The sequence below is a fragment of the Schistocerca americana genome, chromosome 3 (genome assembly GCF_021461395.2).
Source record: "Schistocerca americana isolate TAMUIC-IGC-003095 chromosome 3, iqSchAmer2.1, whole genome shotgun sequence".
Taxonomy (NCBI): Eukaryota; Metazoa; Arthropoda; class Insecta; order Orthoptera; family Acrididae; genus Schistocerca; species Schistocerca americana.
Window position 1 is genome coordinate 618,601,302 of NC_060121.1, and position 14,107 is coordinate 618,615,408.

The window sequence follows — 14,107 nt, forward strand, 5'->3', positions numbered from 1 at the left end:
TCTTATTACTCAACAGTCACTGGAAACAGCTTTTTTCTAAATACTCATCAAACACATTTCGTAACACTTTTTATGCTAGAGGGTATTATACGGTTGTATGGAAAGAAATATGTCACAAATGCTTCAAAGAACAAGAAGAAATAAAAGTAGACAGCGTTAAAAAAGCTGAATAATACTGTTTAGTGCAAAAAGCTAAAACTGAAGCAGAACATCGCAGAAAATGAACAATTATAACTACGTAACAAAATTTTTTCGATGGTTTTAATACACTACTCGCGGAACTTTGATTCCTCTATTCTTTTTTTCTATAGTTTCCTACTTCTGATTCCGAAACATCATTTTTTTCGAGTCTCATTGATGTGTGCTACTAAAGTTACCCTCATGCAGATATTTTCTACACTGTACAGCTGATTGCATAATTTTTCTATATTATTCTGTTCCTTACGTAATAGTAAGTTCAGTAAAGCATAATAGATGGCTCTTAGTTATATTTAATCTTCTTGAATCTAGCGTATTTTCAAAAATACATTAAGCTCTTTTCCTTTGTATTTTTTTAAATTAACTGTCTTTTTTTCAGTTATTTTTGTTATAATCGCCGGCCGAAGTGGCCGTGCGGTTAAAGGCGCTGCAGTCTGGAACCGCAAGACCGCTACGGTCGCAGGTTCGAATCCTGCCTCGGGCATGGATGTTTGTGATATCCTTAGGTTAGTTAGGTTTAACTAGTTCTAAGTTCTAGGGGACTAATGACCTCAGCAGTTGCGTCCCATAGTGCTCAGAGCCATTTGAACCTCTTGAACCGTTCTTGACGGAAGGTGTCGGTTTATTTCCCGCTACAAACAAAATGGATTTCAAAGCGAAATTTTAATGCACATTCAGTACAGCGGCACAATTTAGTCTACTGCGACGTTCGTTTTATCGGTATGTATTAAAAGAGACAGTAAAGCATAAAGAGTACCCTAGGACTCCAGCCGCGACAGAAACGCGCTGTTCCCTGCTGACTGCAGGCCGCCATGCAGCTGCGCTGCCCAGTCGCTGTTGGAGTGCTAGTTAACTCTTTGTCTGCATTAACAATGAGAACATTAGAGGTCTTCTCACGCTGCCTTGGGGTTTATCCAATGTTACTTTCGCACCTGTAGATTATTCGTCGTCCAATATAACGTAATGTTCCGTGTGATCGTCTCTGGTTTACAAGGCGATGATGTGGTGCAGCGTCTAATGTCTTTTGAAAATGTTGAAGACTGAATCTACCCATATACCAGCATCTACTGCCTGAAAAATAGTGTGTATGGATAAAGCAAGCTGTCTTCAACATATGTGGTTTTTCCTGAAAGTAATGCCTTCAGGGCACAAAGAAATTACAGACACTGGCTCCGAGTGGGCATTGATTGAAATCAATGAGAAAAGTCGACATTTTTGCGCCTGACCGGGATTCGAATTCGGGTCTCCTGTTCTCTTGGCAGATGCTCTGACAAATAAGCGTCCAGACACGGCCGTCATTGCAACTGCATGGACTACCCTAGCACACCTCCCGTCAGACCCAGATTCTCAACTTATCCACATACTACTGATGTAGTGCCCCTTGCCCATTTTCCTCATTACTTGCGGCATTTCGCCGATAAGAGTTTGTGCCTGGTGCGCATCTATACTGAAGAGATCACCACCTTATATATACAGGGTGGTCCATTGATCGTGACCGGGCCAAATATCTCACGAAATAAGCGTCAAACGAAAAAACTACAAAGAACTACGGTAAAACAATGTTCTACAGTTATTCTGAGTACAAGGACTAATTCAGCAAGCGCTACATGCAGACACTGAGACAGCCAATCTTGTAAACAAGGTAGTCTTTGTAAACAAACCCCTGCAGATCTTATTTGTTACAACATGCCACTGAACGCCTTATGTGTCAAGCGTAAACTTTACGTTACAAATTACTCCAGATGTAATTAACATTTTACAATGTAACAAACGGTTTTGATTAAGTATTTGTTTCTATTTTCAGTTGTCCTAAAAATAATGACAGGTTTCCATTTTAAAGAAACATAAATACGTGTTGAAAATCATACTTCCGTGGATTTGTCCGTGGTTTGTAATAACCAATTCCACCAGCCCCTCTCCTCACTTTCGGTCTGTGGAATTGGTTATCAGTGTTTGTTGCAGTTTGGGGAGTGTTTCCAGTGGTAATGTTAAGTGACTCACCCTGTATTGCATATAGGTTTCATACTTTCAGGTTTCATACTTTCAACATTCACTGATTTGGCTGAAAGTGTAGCGAAGAAAACTCCACTTTGTTGACGTGCATATAAATATCTGCACGTTGGAGTTGTTCTGTAAGATACGTTGCGAACCTCTCAGGGTTTTTAGGAAACTATGGAATGACAAATTTGGTTTCATTGTTTAGTCATCGTCGACTTTTATGGCACTAGGTACACTCCGTATTGTGAAAACTGTGTTCCAAATCCATATAAACGTAAGTAGTTTCGCTCATCCGGTATCGTATTTAGAAGTGTTGCTAGCTGGCCGCTTGGGGCGCTACTATCGCCGCTGGTGACAAAAACGAGACGGGAGCGTGGCGAAGGTTTTGTTCGATTCTAGCTCTGCTGTGCACTCACCCCGAGCACGCTGCCGAAGAGCACGGAGTAGACGGGCATGGCGCAGCCGTTGAGGACGGCGGCCAGCGTCGCCACGGCCAGCAGCGGCCACTCCGGCCTGTTGACGCGCAGGATCTGCAGCATCGTCGCCGTCTGCACGGGCGGCTCCTCGTAGCGCTCCGCCAGGCGCCGCTGGCCCTCCGTCAGCTCCTCCTCCTCTTCCACAGTCGAGTGGTCACTGCGCACGCTCACCAGCCTATCCAGTTTCTGCAGTCCCGCGCCTGAAAGCAACGGCAACGTAGCAGAAACTTACCTCAGACGACAATCTGTGCACTTAGGACGAAAAAAAAGCCAGTGTCAATTTGAATAGCCGCGCGGGGTAGCCGCGGTTCGCTACCGTCGGAGGTTCGAGTCCTCCCTCGGGCATGGGTGTGTGTGTTGTCCTTACCGTAAGTTAGTTTAAGTTGGATTAAGAAGTGTGTAAGCTTAGGGACCGATGACCTTAGCAGTTTGGTCCCACAAGACCCTACCGCAAATTTCCAAATTTTTCCAATTTGAATAAAACACTTTGGCTATTTGAAACACTAAAACAAAACATCGACGTTTCGACCGTTCTTACAGTGGTCCTCCTCAGAGTGAGTTAACTGCTGGATAACGGTGGGTATAATGACTTCTCTGGAGACTAGAAATCTACTCTGTAGGAATCAGCATGGGTTTCGAAAAAGGTGATCGTGTGAAACCGAGCTCGCGCTATTCGTCCACGAGACTCAGAGGGCCTTACACACGGGTACCCCAGTAGATGCCGTGTTCCTTGACTTCCGCAAGGTGTTTGACACAGTTCCCCACATTCGTTTAATGAACAAAGTAAGAGCATATGGACTATCAGACCAATTGTGTGATTGGATTGAAGAGTTCCTAGATAACAGAACGCAGCATGTCATTCTCAATGGAGAGAAGTCTTCCGAAGTAAGAGTGATTTCAGGTGTGCCGCAGGGGAGTGTCGTAGGACCGTTGCTATTCACAATATACATAAATGACCTTGTGGATAACATCGGAAGTTCACTGAGGCTTTTTGCGGATGATGCTGTGGTATATCGAGAGGTTGTAACAATGGAAAATTGTACTGAAATGCAGGAGGATCAGCAGCGAATTGACGCATGGTGCAGGGTATGGCAGTTGAATCTCAATGTAGACAAGTGTAATGTGCTGCTAATACGCAGAAAGAAAGATCCCTTATCATTTAGCTACAATATAGCAGGTCAGAAACTGGAAGCAGTTAATTCCATAAATTATCTGGGAGTACGCATTAGGAGTGATTTAAAATGGAATGATCATATAAAGTTGATCGTCGGTAAAGCGGATGCCAGACTGAGATTCATTGGAAGAATCCTAAGGAAATGCAATCCGAAAACAAAGGAAGTAGGTTACAGTACGCTTCTTCGTCCACTGCTTGAATACTGCTCAGCAGTGTGGGATCCGTACGAGATAGGGTTGATAGAAGAGATAGAGAGGATCCAACGGAGGGCGCCGCGCTTCGTTACAGGATCATTTAGTAATCGCGAAAGCGTTACGGAGATGACAGATAAACTCCAGTGGACGACTCTGCAGGAGAGACGTTCAGTAGCTCGGTACGGGCTTTTGTTGGAGTTTCCATAACATACCTTCACCGAGGAGTCATGCAGTATATTGCTCCCTTCTACGTATATCTCGCGAAGAGACCATGAGGATAAAATCAGAGGGATTAGATCCCACACAGAGGCATACCGACAATCCTTCTTTCCACGAACAATACGAGACTGGAATAGATGGGAGAACCGATAGAGGTACTCAAGGTACCCTCCGCCACACACCGTCAGGTGGCTTGCGGAGTATGGATGTAAATGTAGATGTAGATGTAGATATAGAGATCTTCCCCTAAATACTATCGTCTGTCGGTTCTCGGTTGGCTATCGACATCACACTTTGGGATGTTATTCGCCAATTCGAAGTTAGGAATGCTATGGAAGAGTCGCCATACAGCAGCCTGTGCTGCTCTGGCCGCTGATTGGTAAGCAACAGCGAATCGGCGACTTGAACGCAAGGGTAGTGTTGTCCCGCCAACAGTGCCGCACAGCAATTCTCAGGTGGCAGCTTGTTCATATTGTTGAACTTGGGTCATGTGGAGCTACTGGCTCGCGAACACAATCTGGCAGCTAGGCTGTCGGCAGTTTGCAGTCATCCTCCCTGTTCATTGCTAACATTTTCTTTGGCATGAAGACTACTGCCCAGTTTAATGGGACGATGGTGTTAATGGGTTTTGGGTAGTTGTCTCATCCTATTAGTTCCGTAGTAGAGGAACCATCTTAATGCAGTCGATTAGCCCACTCTTTTATTAGTACTATTTACGTGTAACAAAGGTATGAATAGATATAGGCCTACTGGAGATGGTACGTGAACGTTTATATGACTGTGGCTGCACTTATATGGCCTTTGCTTTTGATTTTAATCAGAGTAGCTACTCATACATCAGTCCCAAAGTCTTGAGAAAGGGCGCTGATGGCTACACTGTAAAGCACCCAACAATTTAAAGTCCATACAGCCATCGATCCTGTTTATGCAGTTAGTGCTTTCGGTTATTTCGATAGCTTCTTCAACATCCCAATGCCGAATCCTTGGCTAATTAGCATGCACGTGAGATTCTTGAAAATTAATATACATCGGTCACAGACCTGGTGGCCTTCAGCTATAGCTGATTTATTGTGTCGCCTCTTTCGCGCGTTCATGCTCCGACAAGCGAGTGCTAATCGGTCTACCGGTTTCACCAACGTAGGCTTCGCCGCATCCACGTCAAAGTTCGTACATGCCTGCAGCGTGGAGCGCATCTGCGGAGTCCTTCGAGGATCTCAACAGATGCCGTATCTTGTGGCCGCTCTGGTATATTATATTAACCGCGCGCGGCGCAGCAGCTTGCCTTCTCGATTGTTGACGCCTATCACTTAAGGTAAGCGAGCAACAGAAACAGGTTGTCTGTAACGGAAGATCATCACCAGAATGCAGCTGTTAGTCACCTCTGAAGTGCACCGCTGTAGTGTTTCATAATGACTTGGCTTAATACCCAAACCGATTTCATTTAAAAGGAAGAAACTAATTCATTTTACATATGTCCATGTATTAATGGGCTACAGAATACTTTTTTCGTAATACCCAACTTACTGGAAGAGCTAATGGACTGCAGAAGCGCGTTATAAGAAGTAAGGTGAGACAGGGTAGTAACAGGCGCGTGAGATTTATCGAAATTATAATTTTTTTCCTAAGGTTGTATTGGAATATTTTTCGCAGTAGCCAATATTACGATAAGCTACTTAATCAATATATATTACAAGAGCAAGCGTTCAATGTGCGTTACCCTAATACTCAGAACCAAGTCCCTGTACGATCAATGGAGTTATATGGTGTAGTAGCCGCCTATCCCCCATCTGTGAAGAGGGTTCCCGTTTTTAACTGGAAGGCGTGCCTTTGAAGATATAAGGGCTGGGAAGGTTCGCCCTCTAGAAATTTCTAGAGCATTCGAGAACATTTCAGAACATTCGAGAGCATACGAAAGCATTCCACAACACTCTACCACGTTCCGGAATGCTCCACAATGTTCCGGGATGTTTTGGAATGTTCGGGAATAGTCTGTAACATTCGGGAAGATTCCAGAATGTTCGGGAACATCCCAGTACATCCTAGATCATTGTGGAACAATACAGTAGACTATCGAATGTTGTGTAATGTTCTGGACATTGTGAACAGGTTTTGCGTCTGTCGACATAGTATGAAAAAATAATGCCCAAATTGCCTTTCTAATATCACTTATACATTTAGTATTTTGCCTTATACAAAGCTAATAATATCTCTGCAATATGCCTATGACATCATCTGTCAACCTTTTCCTACCTCCAATAGGCTTTCCATCAGCAAGTTGCTTCCCTCCTAATTTTGCTCTGGGCTACTTCAGTCTTGACCCCAGTCTCTTCTGAATGTGGCCAGTACAGTCCACCTTTTTTACTTGAATATCATTACCATAGCGTTTCAATTCATCAGCTGTTTTGAAATTTCTGCAGTCAATATCACCTAGCAAATTGACATATCTAGTGTTGTACCATGAGATAGACCTTTCAAAAATTTTCTTTACCCCTTTAGCTCCTATACCACCACTGCTTCCATTGTAATTAGCTTGACAGCTTCCAGAATGTTTATTTTTAATTCTATCAGGGCATCTGCAATGTCCATCTGGTCCATTGTCATAGCGTGAAAAATGCAGGAGAAATCTACAACCACAAACAAAATTTACCTGCACCCATTATGGAAGAAATTAAGTCAACATTTAGAGAAACGTCAAATGCAACATTATTGGAGAAATGTCTACCTGGAAAAACACAAAATTGCAACGAGAATGTGTATAATGTAATCTGGAGTTTTTGTTGAAATTAGTACTCTACATTTTGGAGTCTATGATGCAGTAGCTGCTTAAAGTAAAGGAAATGTGATTAAGACTGAAGTTCTGAAGAGACTAGGACTAAAACCAGGATGATTTACAATTCAATTCATGGCTGCGATACACTCTGAAAGAATAAGAAATGCTTAAAGGGTACAAATTGCTTATGGGAACAAACTTCGACAGAAAAAAACATAAAAAAACTGTTAAGTAAGATTGATAACCCTCCCAATCCATCCTATGCAGCTGGGATGTTCTAAACAGGTAGCAGATTTTAAAGCTTCGTTTCTCAAATTTACATATTTTATTTTATAAGTACCATTTTCTTTAAAACCATAATACATACAGGGCTCGCTTCACGTGCTGTTGTAATATGTAAGTTTACTACCTTCAAATTTTTCTCCTGAATTTCATGTTACAGAAAAAATTTTATGAGATATTCTATGTTATATTTTTTGTTAAAATATTAGTAATCAGATAAAAAAAATATTAATTTTTCATATTACAGTCCATTGGTCCCAAAACATTTTTTAATACTGAATAAAGGTTGTTTAACAACCTGCAAAAATTTCATCATACTATCTTAAACGGTTTCCAAGAAACATTTACCTAAAACTTGTAGTTTTAGCAAGGAAAACATACAGCTCTCTGGGTCCCCTTAAAGGAAAACCATCAAGAAAGGAATAGGTAATGTTAAGAGATCTCCAAGGAAATGTGATGATGGTGCTATTGTTTGCGATATATATAAATCATCCAATGGATAACTTCGGAAAGTCCATGAGATTTTTCGCGGATGACGCATTTGTCCATTAGAAGGTAACAGCACCGGGAGACTGTAGTGAATTGCAGTAAGACCTGGAGAGGGTCTGTAACTAGTGCACAGACTGGCAGTTGACCCTGAACGGAAATAAATGTAGCATATCACGCGTAAATAGGTGACTAAGCGTTGGAAACGGTACATAATTTACCGTTATTGCCTAGGATTAAGCATCCTGGACGACATAATGTGGAATGAGTATATAAAGAAAATTATATGTAAAGCATAAGCTAATCTGAGAGTCATTATTAAAACGTTAAAGGAAGTTGCTCATTCACGAAATACGTGATTTTCAAAACACTTGTTCGAGCAATTGTTGAGTACTGCTCAAAATTCTTGGATCCCTCACCAGGTTGGGTTAATGGAGGAGATAAGATCCAACGAAAAGTGACGAGTTTCGTCACGGGATCGTAACGGCACGAGAGCGTTATCAAGATGACCGGCAAATTACACAGCCAAACGCTGCACCAGAGGCGTAGTGGATAGCGGAGAGGTCTTTTGTTAAAATTTGAAAGCCGTATGCTTCGAGAAAAGGCAGGTAACAATGTACGTCTTGTCATATACGTCTCGCTACACGACCACGACGAAGAATTCAGAGAAACTGGAGCCCTACTGAAGCTAATCGCCAATCGTTGTTCCCACGCGCCCTTCGCGAATGGAACAGGGAAGGGGGCCAAACATAGCGGTACCAAAAAAATGTAAAAGCAATACCAACCTCTGGAGTAGAAAAAAACTGCCTTTATATATTGACTTGCCCTCACACGCTGTTTGTGGACGCGTGAGAGGCACCCACCTTTGTCCTCGGCGTGGGGTGCTGCCTCTATGGCGGCCTCTGTCGTCTGCCTGGTGACCAGGTCAAAGTAGTGGCCGCGCCGCTGCATCAGCTGCTCGTGCGGACCTTCTTCCACGACGCGGCCCTCGTGAATCACCACGATCTTGTCCGCGTTGCGGATGGTCGATAGCCGGTGCGCCACGATAACCGTCGTCTGACCAACACTGGCCTGCCAGCGACACAAGAGCTGTTTCAGGTGACAAAGGAAACTGGCCAAGTGGGAGTAGGACTGAGCGCTCTGAGACTTCAGAAACAAAATTCATTATGTTCATCCTTCCAGGGAAGCTGAGACTATCCTAAACATTCAAAACGAAACGATCAGGGATTAAACTTGTTATATGCAGAGGGAGGAGATTTAATAAACCGTTTTTATTTATATTCTGAAACGTGGGTACAACTTTTTACACCGAAGAGCCAAAGAAACTGGTACACCTGCCTATCATCGTGTAGTGCCCCCGCGAGCACGCTGAAGTGCCGTAACACGACGTGGCATGGATTCTATTAATGTCTGAAGTAGTTCTATAGTAATGGACACTATAAATCCTGGGCTGTCCATAAATCCGTAACAGTCCGAGGGGATGGAGATCTCTTCTGAACAGCACGTTGCAAGGCATCCCAGATATGCTCAATAATGTTCATGTCTGGGGAGTTTGGTGGTCAGCCGAAGTGTTTAAACTCAGAACGGTATTCCTAGAACCATCCTGTAGCTATTCCGGGCGTGTGAGGTGTCGCATGGTCCTGGTGAAATTGCCCATGTCCGTCTGAATGCAAAATGGACATGAATGGATGCAGGTGATCAGACAGGATGCTTACGTACGTGCCACCTGTCAGAGTCGTATCTAGACGTATAAGAGGTCCCATTTGACTACAACTGCACACGCCCTACATCATTACAGTGTCTCCACCATTTTGAACAGTCCCCTGCTGACATGCAGGCTCCATGGATTCATTATGTTGTTCCATACCCGTACACATCCATCTGCTCGGAAACTCGTCCGACCTGACAAAATGTTTCCAGTCATCAACAGTCCAGTGTCGGTGTCGACGGACCCAGGCGAGGCGTAAAATCTTGTGTCGTGCAGTCATCAAGGGTTCACGAGTGGGCCTTCGGCTCCGAAAGCCCATATCGATGATGTTCCGTTCAATGGCTCCCACTCTGATATTTCTTGATGGCCCAGCATTGAAATCTGCAGTAATTTGTGGACGGGTTGCACTTCTGTCACGTTGAACGATTCTCTTCAGTCGTCGTTGGTCCCGTTCTTGCAAGATCTTTTTCCGGCCTCAGCGATGTTGAAAATTCTATGTTTTACCGGATTCCTGATATTCAAGGTACACTCTCGAAATGGTCGTACGGGAAAATCCCCACTTCATCGGTACCGCAGAGATTCTGTGTCCCATCGCTCGTGCGCCGACTATAACACCACATTCAAATTCACTTAAATCTTGATAACCTGCCATTGCAGCATCAGTAACCGATCTAGCAACTGCACCAGACAGTTGTTTGTCTTAATAGGCGTTGCCGACCACCGTGCTGTATTCTGCCTGTTTCCGTATATCTGTACTTGAATACGCATGCCTACCCAAATTTCTTTGGTGCTTCAGTGTATGTTTGCATGCAGTAAAATTTTTCTGTCGTGCTTATGATGGATGACGAATAAGTTCTATATCAAAAATATATTTTGATGTGATATAATTACAGTTCAACAATTTTCGAATTTTTATCTTTACTTGCTTGTTGCCAAATTTTATGATTCTAGATCAACGGAATGTAACCATATCGGTCTTGATGAGTGAGTTTGCGAATAACAAAATATTTGACATAAATCGCTGTTTCCTTTGATTGCATTGACTTAGAAGATTAAATTTGTTAGACGGACAAGGCACCACAGACCTTAGTATGTACCGGTATCATAAATGTTTACCCGTTCCTGAGAAAAAGGCATCTTAAGAGATGGCCGGACAGTGATCCTACAAGGGTTCTGTTTTTATCGAGGGAGGTATGAACCCTAAAAATGAGGCAAGGCTAGTTTTAACTCGACATCGGTACCGCGGTCTCGAGATGGACAACTTCTTCAATATTGGCCTATTGTGACTTACTGACGCCATCCGAAACACATATCTTGAGAGTTGCCTTATCATATGATGAGATGTTACACATATTTAAATCTGTGTTGACTGTTAGTCGACCATGACTGTTTCAAAAATATGATAAGCTTTTTAAAGACGGCTACCAGTGAGGAAATTTGTTCTATTATTTAATGAAGCTGCATGTTTTGAGGTACAAACCTCACCTTCTGGTTACAATGGCAACACAAAAACATTTTACAAAAATACCAATAGATATTAAAGTTGTTCTGTACAGTCTTACCATATGATGTGACCATTCTGCAGAGAAAAAATGAAAACCTAATGAGGCAATATTCACTTCGTTCGCTAGTCAGGTGTACACATAAATAACATTAATTAACAACTGAACTGCTGTCTTCTTGTCGTGTGTTCAGTTGCCTTGAATGCCAGAGCTTCATGGATCTTGTTGGTCACTGTCCATAAACGTGCAGTGGACACTTAGTACACATCACAGTCAAAATCCATTGTGTAGCAGAGACAAGACGGCAGTCAAAACAACGCTTGCTTCGATTTAACTGACGATGTGCCGATCAGTCACTTGCATTGTCTTCTGCGCATCTTGCTATCGCATCTATGACATTAGTTGATGAAATATATTACAATAGGAGGGACTGTGACAATACGACTTTAAAAATGACAGTAGAAAAACTATTTTAAAGAACTGGAAAAGATATTACTACTGGAATCCACATTCGAGTACAATGCTCTGCAAAACGTTTGGATGAAAGCATCTTTTGGATGGTGCGTCAACATAGCTCGGTAGAATTTGGACCATATATAGAAAAAACTACTACAGTGTCGTACAGAAGGTAAATGTAAATGTCATGTGACTAGGGCCTCCCGTCGGGTAGACCGTTCGCCGGGTGCAAGTCTTTCAATTTGACGCCACTTCGGCGATGATGATTAGGACAACACAACACCCAGTCCCTGAGCAGAGAATATCTCCGACCTAGCCGGGAATCGAATCCGGGCCCTTAGGATTGACATTCTGACGCGCTGACCACTCAGCTACCAGGGGCGGACAGTACAGAAGGTAACTGAAAGAGATAGTAAATGAGATGAACAGAAATGACTAAGTATTCAAAGAAAATTGTCACAGTGAAGGCACGCCTATTTGTGTTGGTTCCCCGGCCATTAAAAAATGCAGGACATGGTTCTTAACATGACGCGCGATCACCACGAACGGCAGTGCATACTGTGCAAAGTGCTCCCGTGCTGGCCAAAACGTTGGTAAGTTCTTGTGCAAAGTGCTCCCGTGCTGGCCAAAACGTTGGTAAGTTCTTGTGATAGGCGCTCCGTTCCTCCACAAGAACGGTTGACAACTGCTGGCATGTCGACGTGATGCAGTACTTTTCCCCAACACATCCCACATGAGTTCGATGGGACTCAAGTCCGGAGAACGGGGAGGGCAGCCCATTCGCCAAATATCCTGCGGTCGCCCACTGTCATCCATAAAAATGAAGTCAGGGCAGAGTGCATCCCTTAGGAGAAGCGCATGAGGAAGGAGTACAGTGTCAATAATTTTGACTTATGAGTACAACATCTTCAAGAGTGTGGAGGTCTGCACGCGCATGCGATCTATATGCCTCCCTACACCATAACAGCTACACCACCAAAACGATCATGTTAGCCGGCCGCGGTGGTCTAGCGGTTCTAGGCGCTCAGTCAGGAACCGCGCGACTGCTACGGTCGCAGGTTCGAATCCTGCCTCGGGCATGGATGTGTGTGATGTCCTTAGGTTAGTTAGGTTTAAGTAGTTCTAAGTTCTAGGGGACTTATGACCACAGCTGTTGAGTCCCATAGTGCTCAGAGCCATTTGAACCATTTTGATCATGTTCGACAGTGCTAGACGTACCCTCGTATACCGATTTGTGGGAACGTATGAAGCCCCAAGAACTGAACTCCAGACCATCGAACACGACACAGTCAACTGTCAACGCTATTGCGACACTGTAGTCCTTCCCTACGTGCGTCTTTTTAGGGGTGTATTCGACCCTGACTTTATTTTATGAATGACAATTTGCAGCCGCATCCAAAAGGGAAGCTGGAGGAGCTTCTGGAGCGACAGGGATATTCGGCAAATGGTCTGATGGTTCTCCCGCCTTAAGTTCCATCGAGCATGTGTTGGATGCATTGCGGAGGCGCACTTCAGTATGTCCACATGCACCAATGACTATCCAACAGTTGTCACCTGCGCTGATGGAGGAAAGGAATACCCTACCACGAGAACTCCTTACCGAGCTTGTGGCCAGCATGGGACGACGCTGCAGAGCATGCAGGCCGTCTATGGTGATCACACCATGTGCCATCCTTCGTAATGTTCAGAAAACCATCATGAATCCGAGCGACTTAAGTGTAACAATTGTCTATGAATAAAAATTTTATTTCTGTTCGCCTCATTGCGTATTTCTTTCTTTTACCTCCTGAGCAATAATGTAGCAGTTTTTGCTACTTATGGCCCCAGTTTCATCGAGCTGTGTTACATGTCGGTGAAACTGTGGTGTCACCGCCAGACACCACACTTGCTAGGTCGTAGCCTTTAAATCGGCCGCGGTCCGTTAGTATACGTCGGACCCGCGTGTCGCCACTATCAGTGATTGTAGACCAAGCGCCGCCACACGGCAGGCCTAGAGAGACTTCCTAGCACTCGCCCCAGTTGTACAACCGACTTTGCTAGCCATGGTTCACTGACAAAATACGCTCTCATTTGCCGAGACGATAGTTAGCATAGCCTTCAGCTACGTCATTTGCTACGACCTAGCAAGGCGCCATTACCAGTTACTATTGATACTGTGAATCATGTACCGTCAAGAGCGACGTTCACCATTAATGGATTAAAGTTAAGTATTCCACCAGCTACGTCCGTTTTTTCTAAATTCTAATTTCTTTGTCCTGTTCCAGACCTCACGCCAGCCTGCGTGAGCTAAAACGCGTGCCTTTCGTCTTCCTCTAGTAACCCGGTGTTGGCTCTCCTGCCAACCACAACAGAAACATTATACTGAAGTTACTGTCGTCCTTACTTTTCACGCCAGCGTACTGTATTTTATATTGTACCTGTACTGAATTGAACTTGGTGATGAAATCTGAATCCCTGAAATTTGTCATTTCGTTTAGAATCCCGTTTCTCCACTTTTGGCCATGAATGAAGTTTTAGACACATACACAGAAAATCATCAAACACGGACACTGTCCTTGTTAAGTCCTCTACACACTGCAACTCACACCGACAAGTAGGATTCAAAGCATTACTGGGATACTGGTTTTGTGGATTGAGTTTTGAG

The 14,107-nt window shown here is 43.7% G+C and overlaps 1 protein-coding gene across 1 annotated transcript in view; it reads right to left on the reverse strand.

Annotated features, from left to right (window-relative positions):
* The window catches only part of LOC124606258 (ATP-dependent translocase ABCB1-like), an 86,290-nt gene that overhangs the window by 36,927 nt on the left and 35,256 nt on the right, over positions 1–14,107 (reverse strand). Inside the window, exons 9-10 of the mRNA XM_047138235.1 lie at positions 8,661–8,868; positions 2,613–2,872 (exon numbers count right to left, since the gene is read on the reverse strand). Of these exons, the coding sequence (XP_046994191.1) occupies positions 2,613–2,872; positions 8,661–8,868 (468 nt within the window). The remainder of the gene's footprint in view (positions 1–2,612; positions 2,873–8,660; positions 8,869–14,107) is intronic.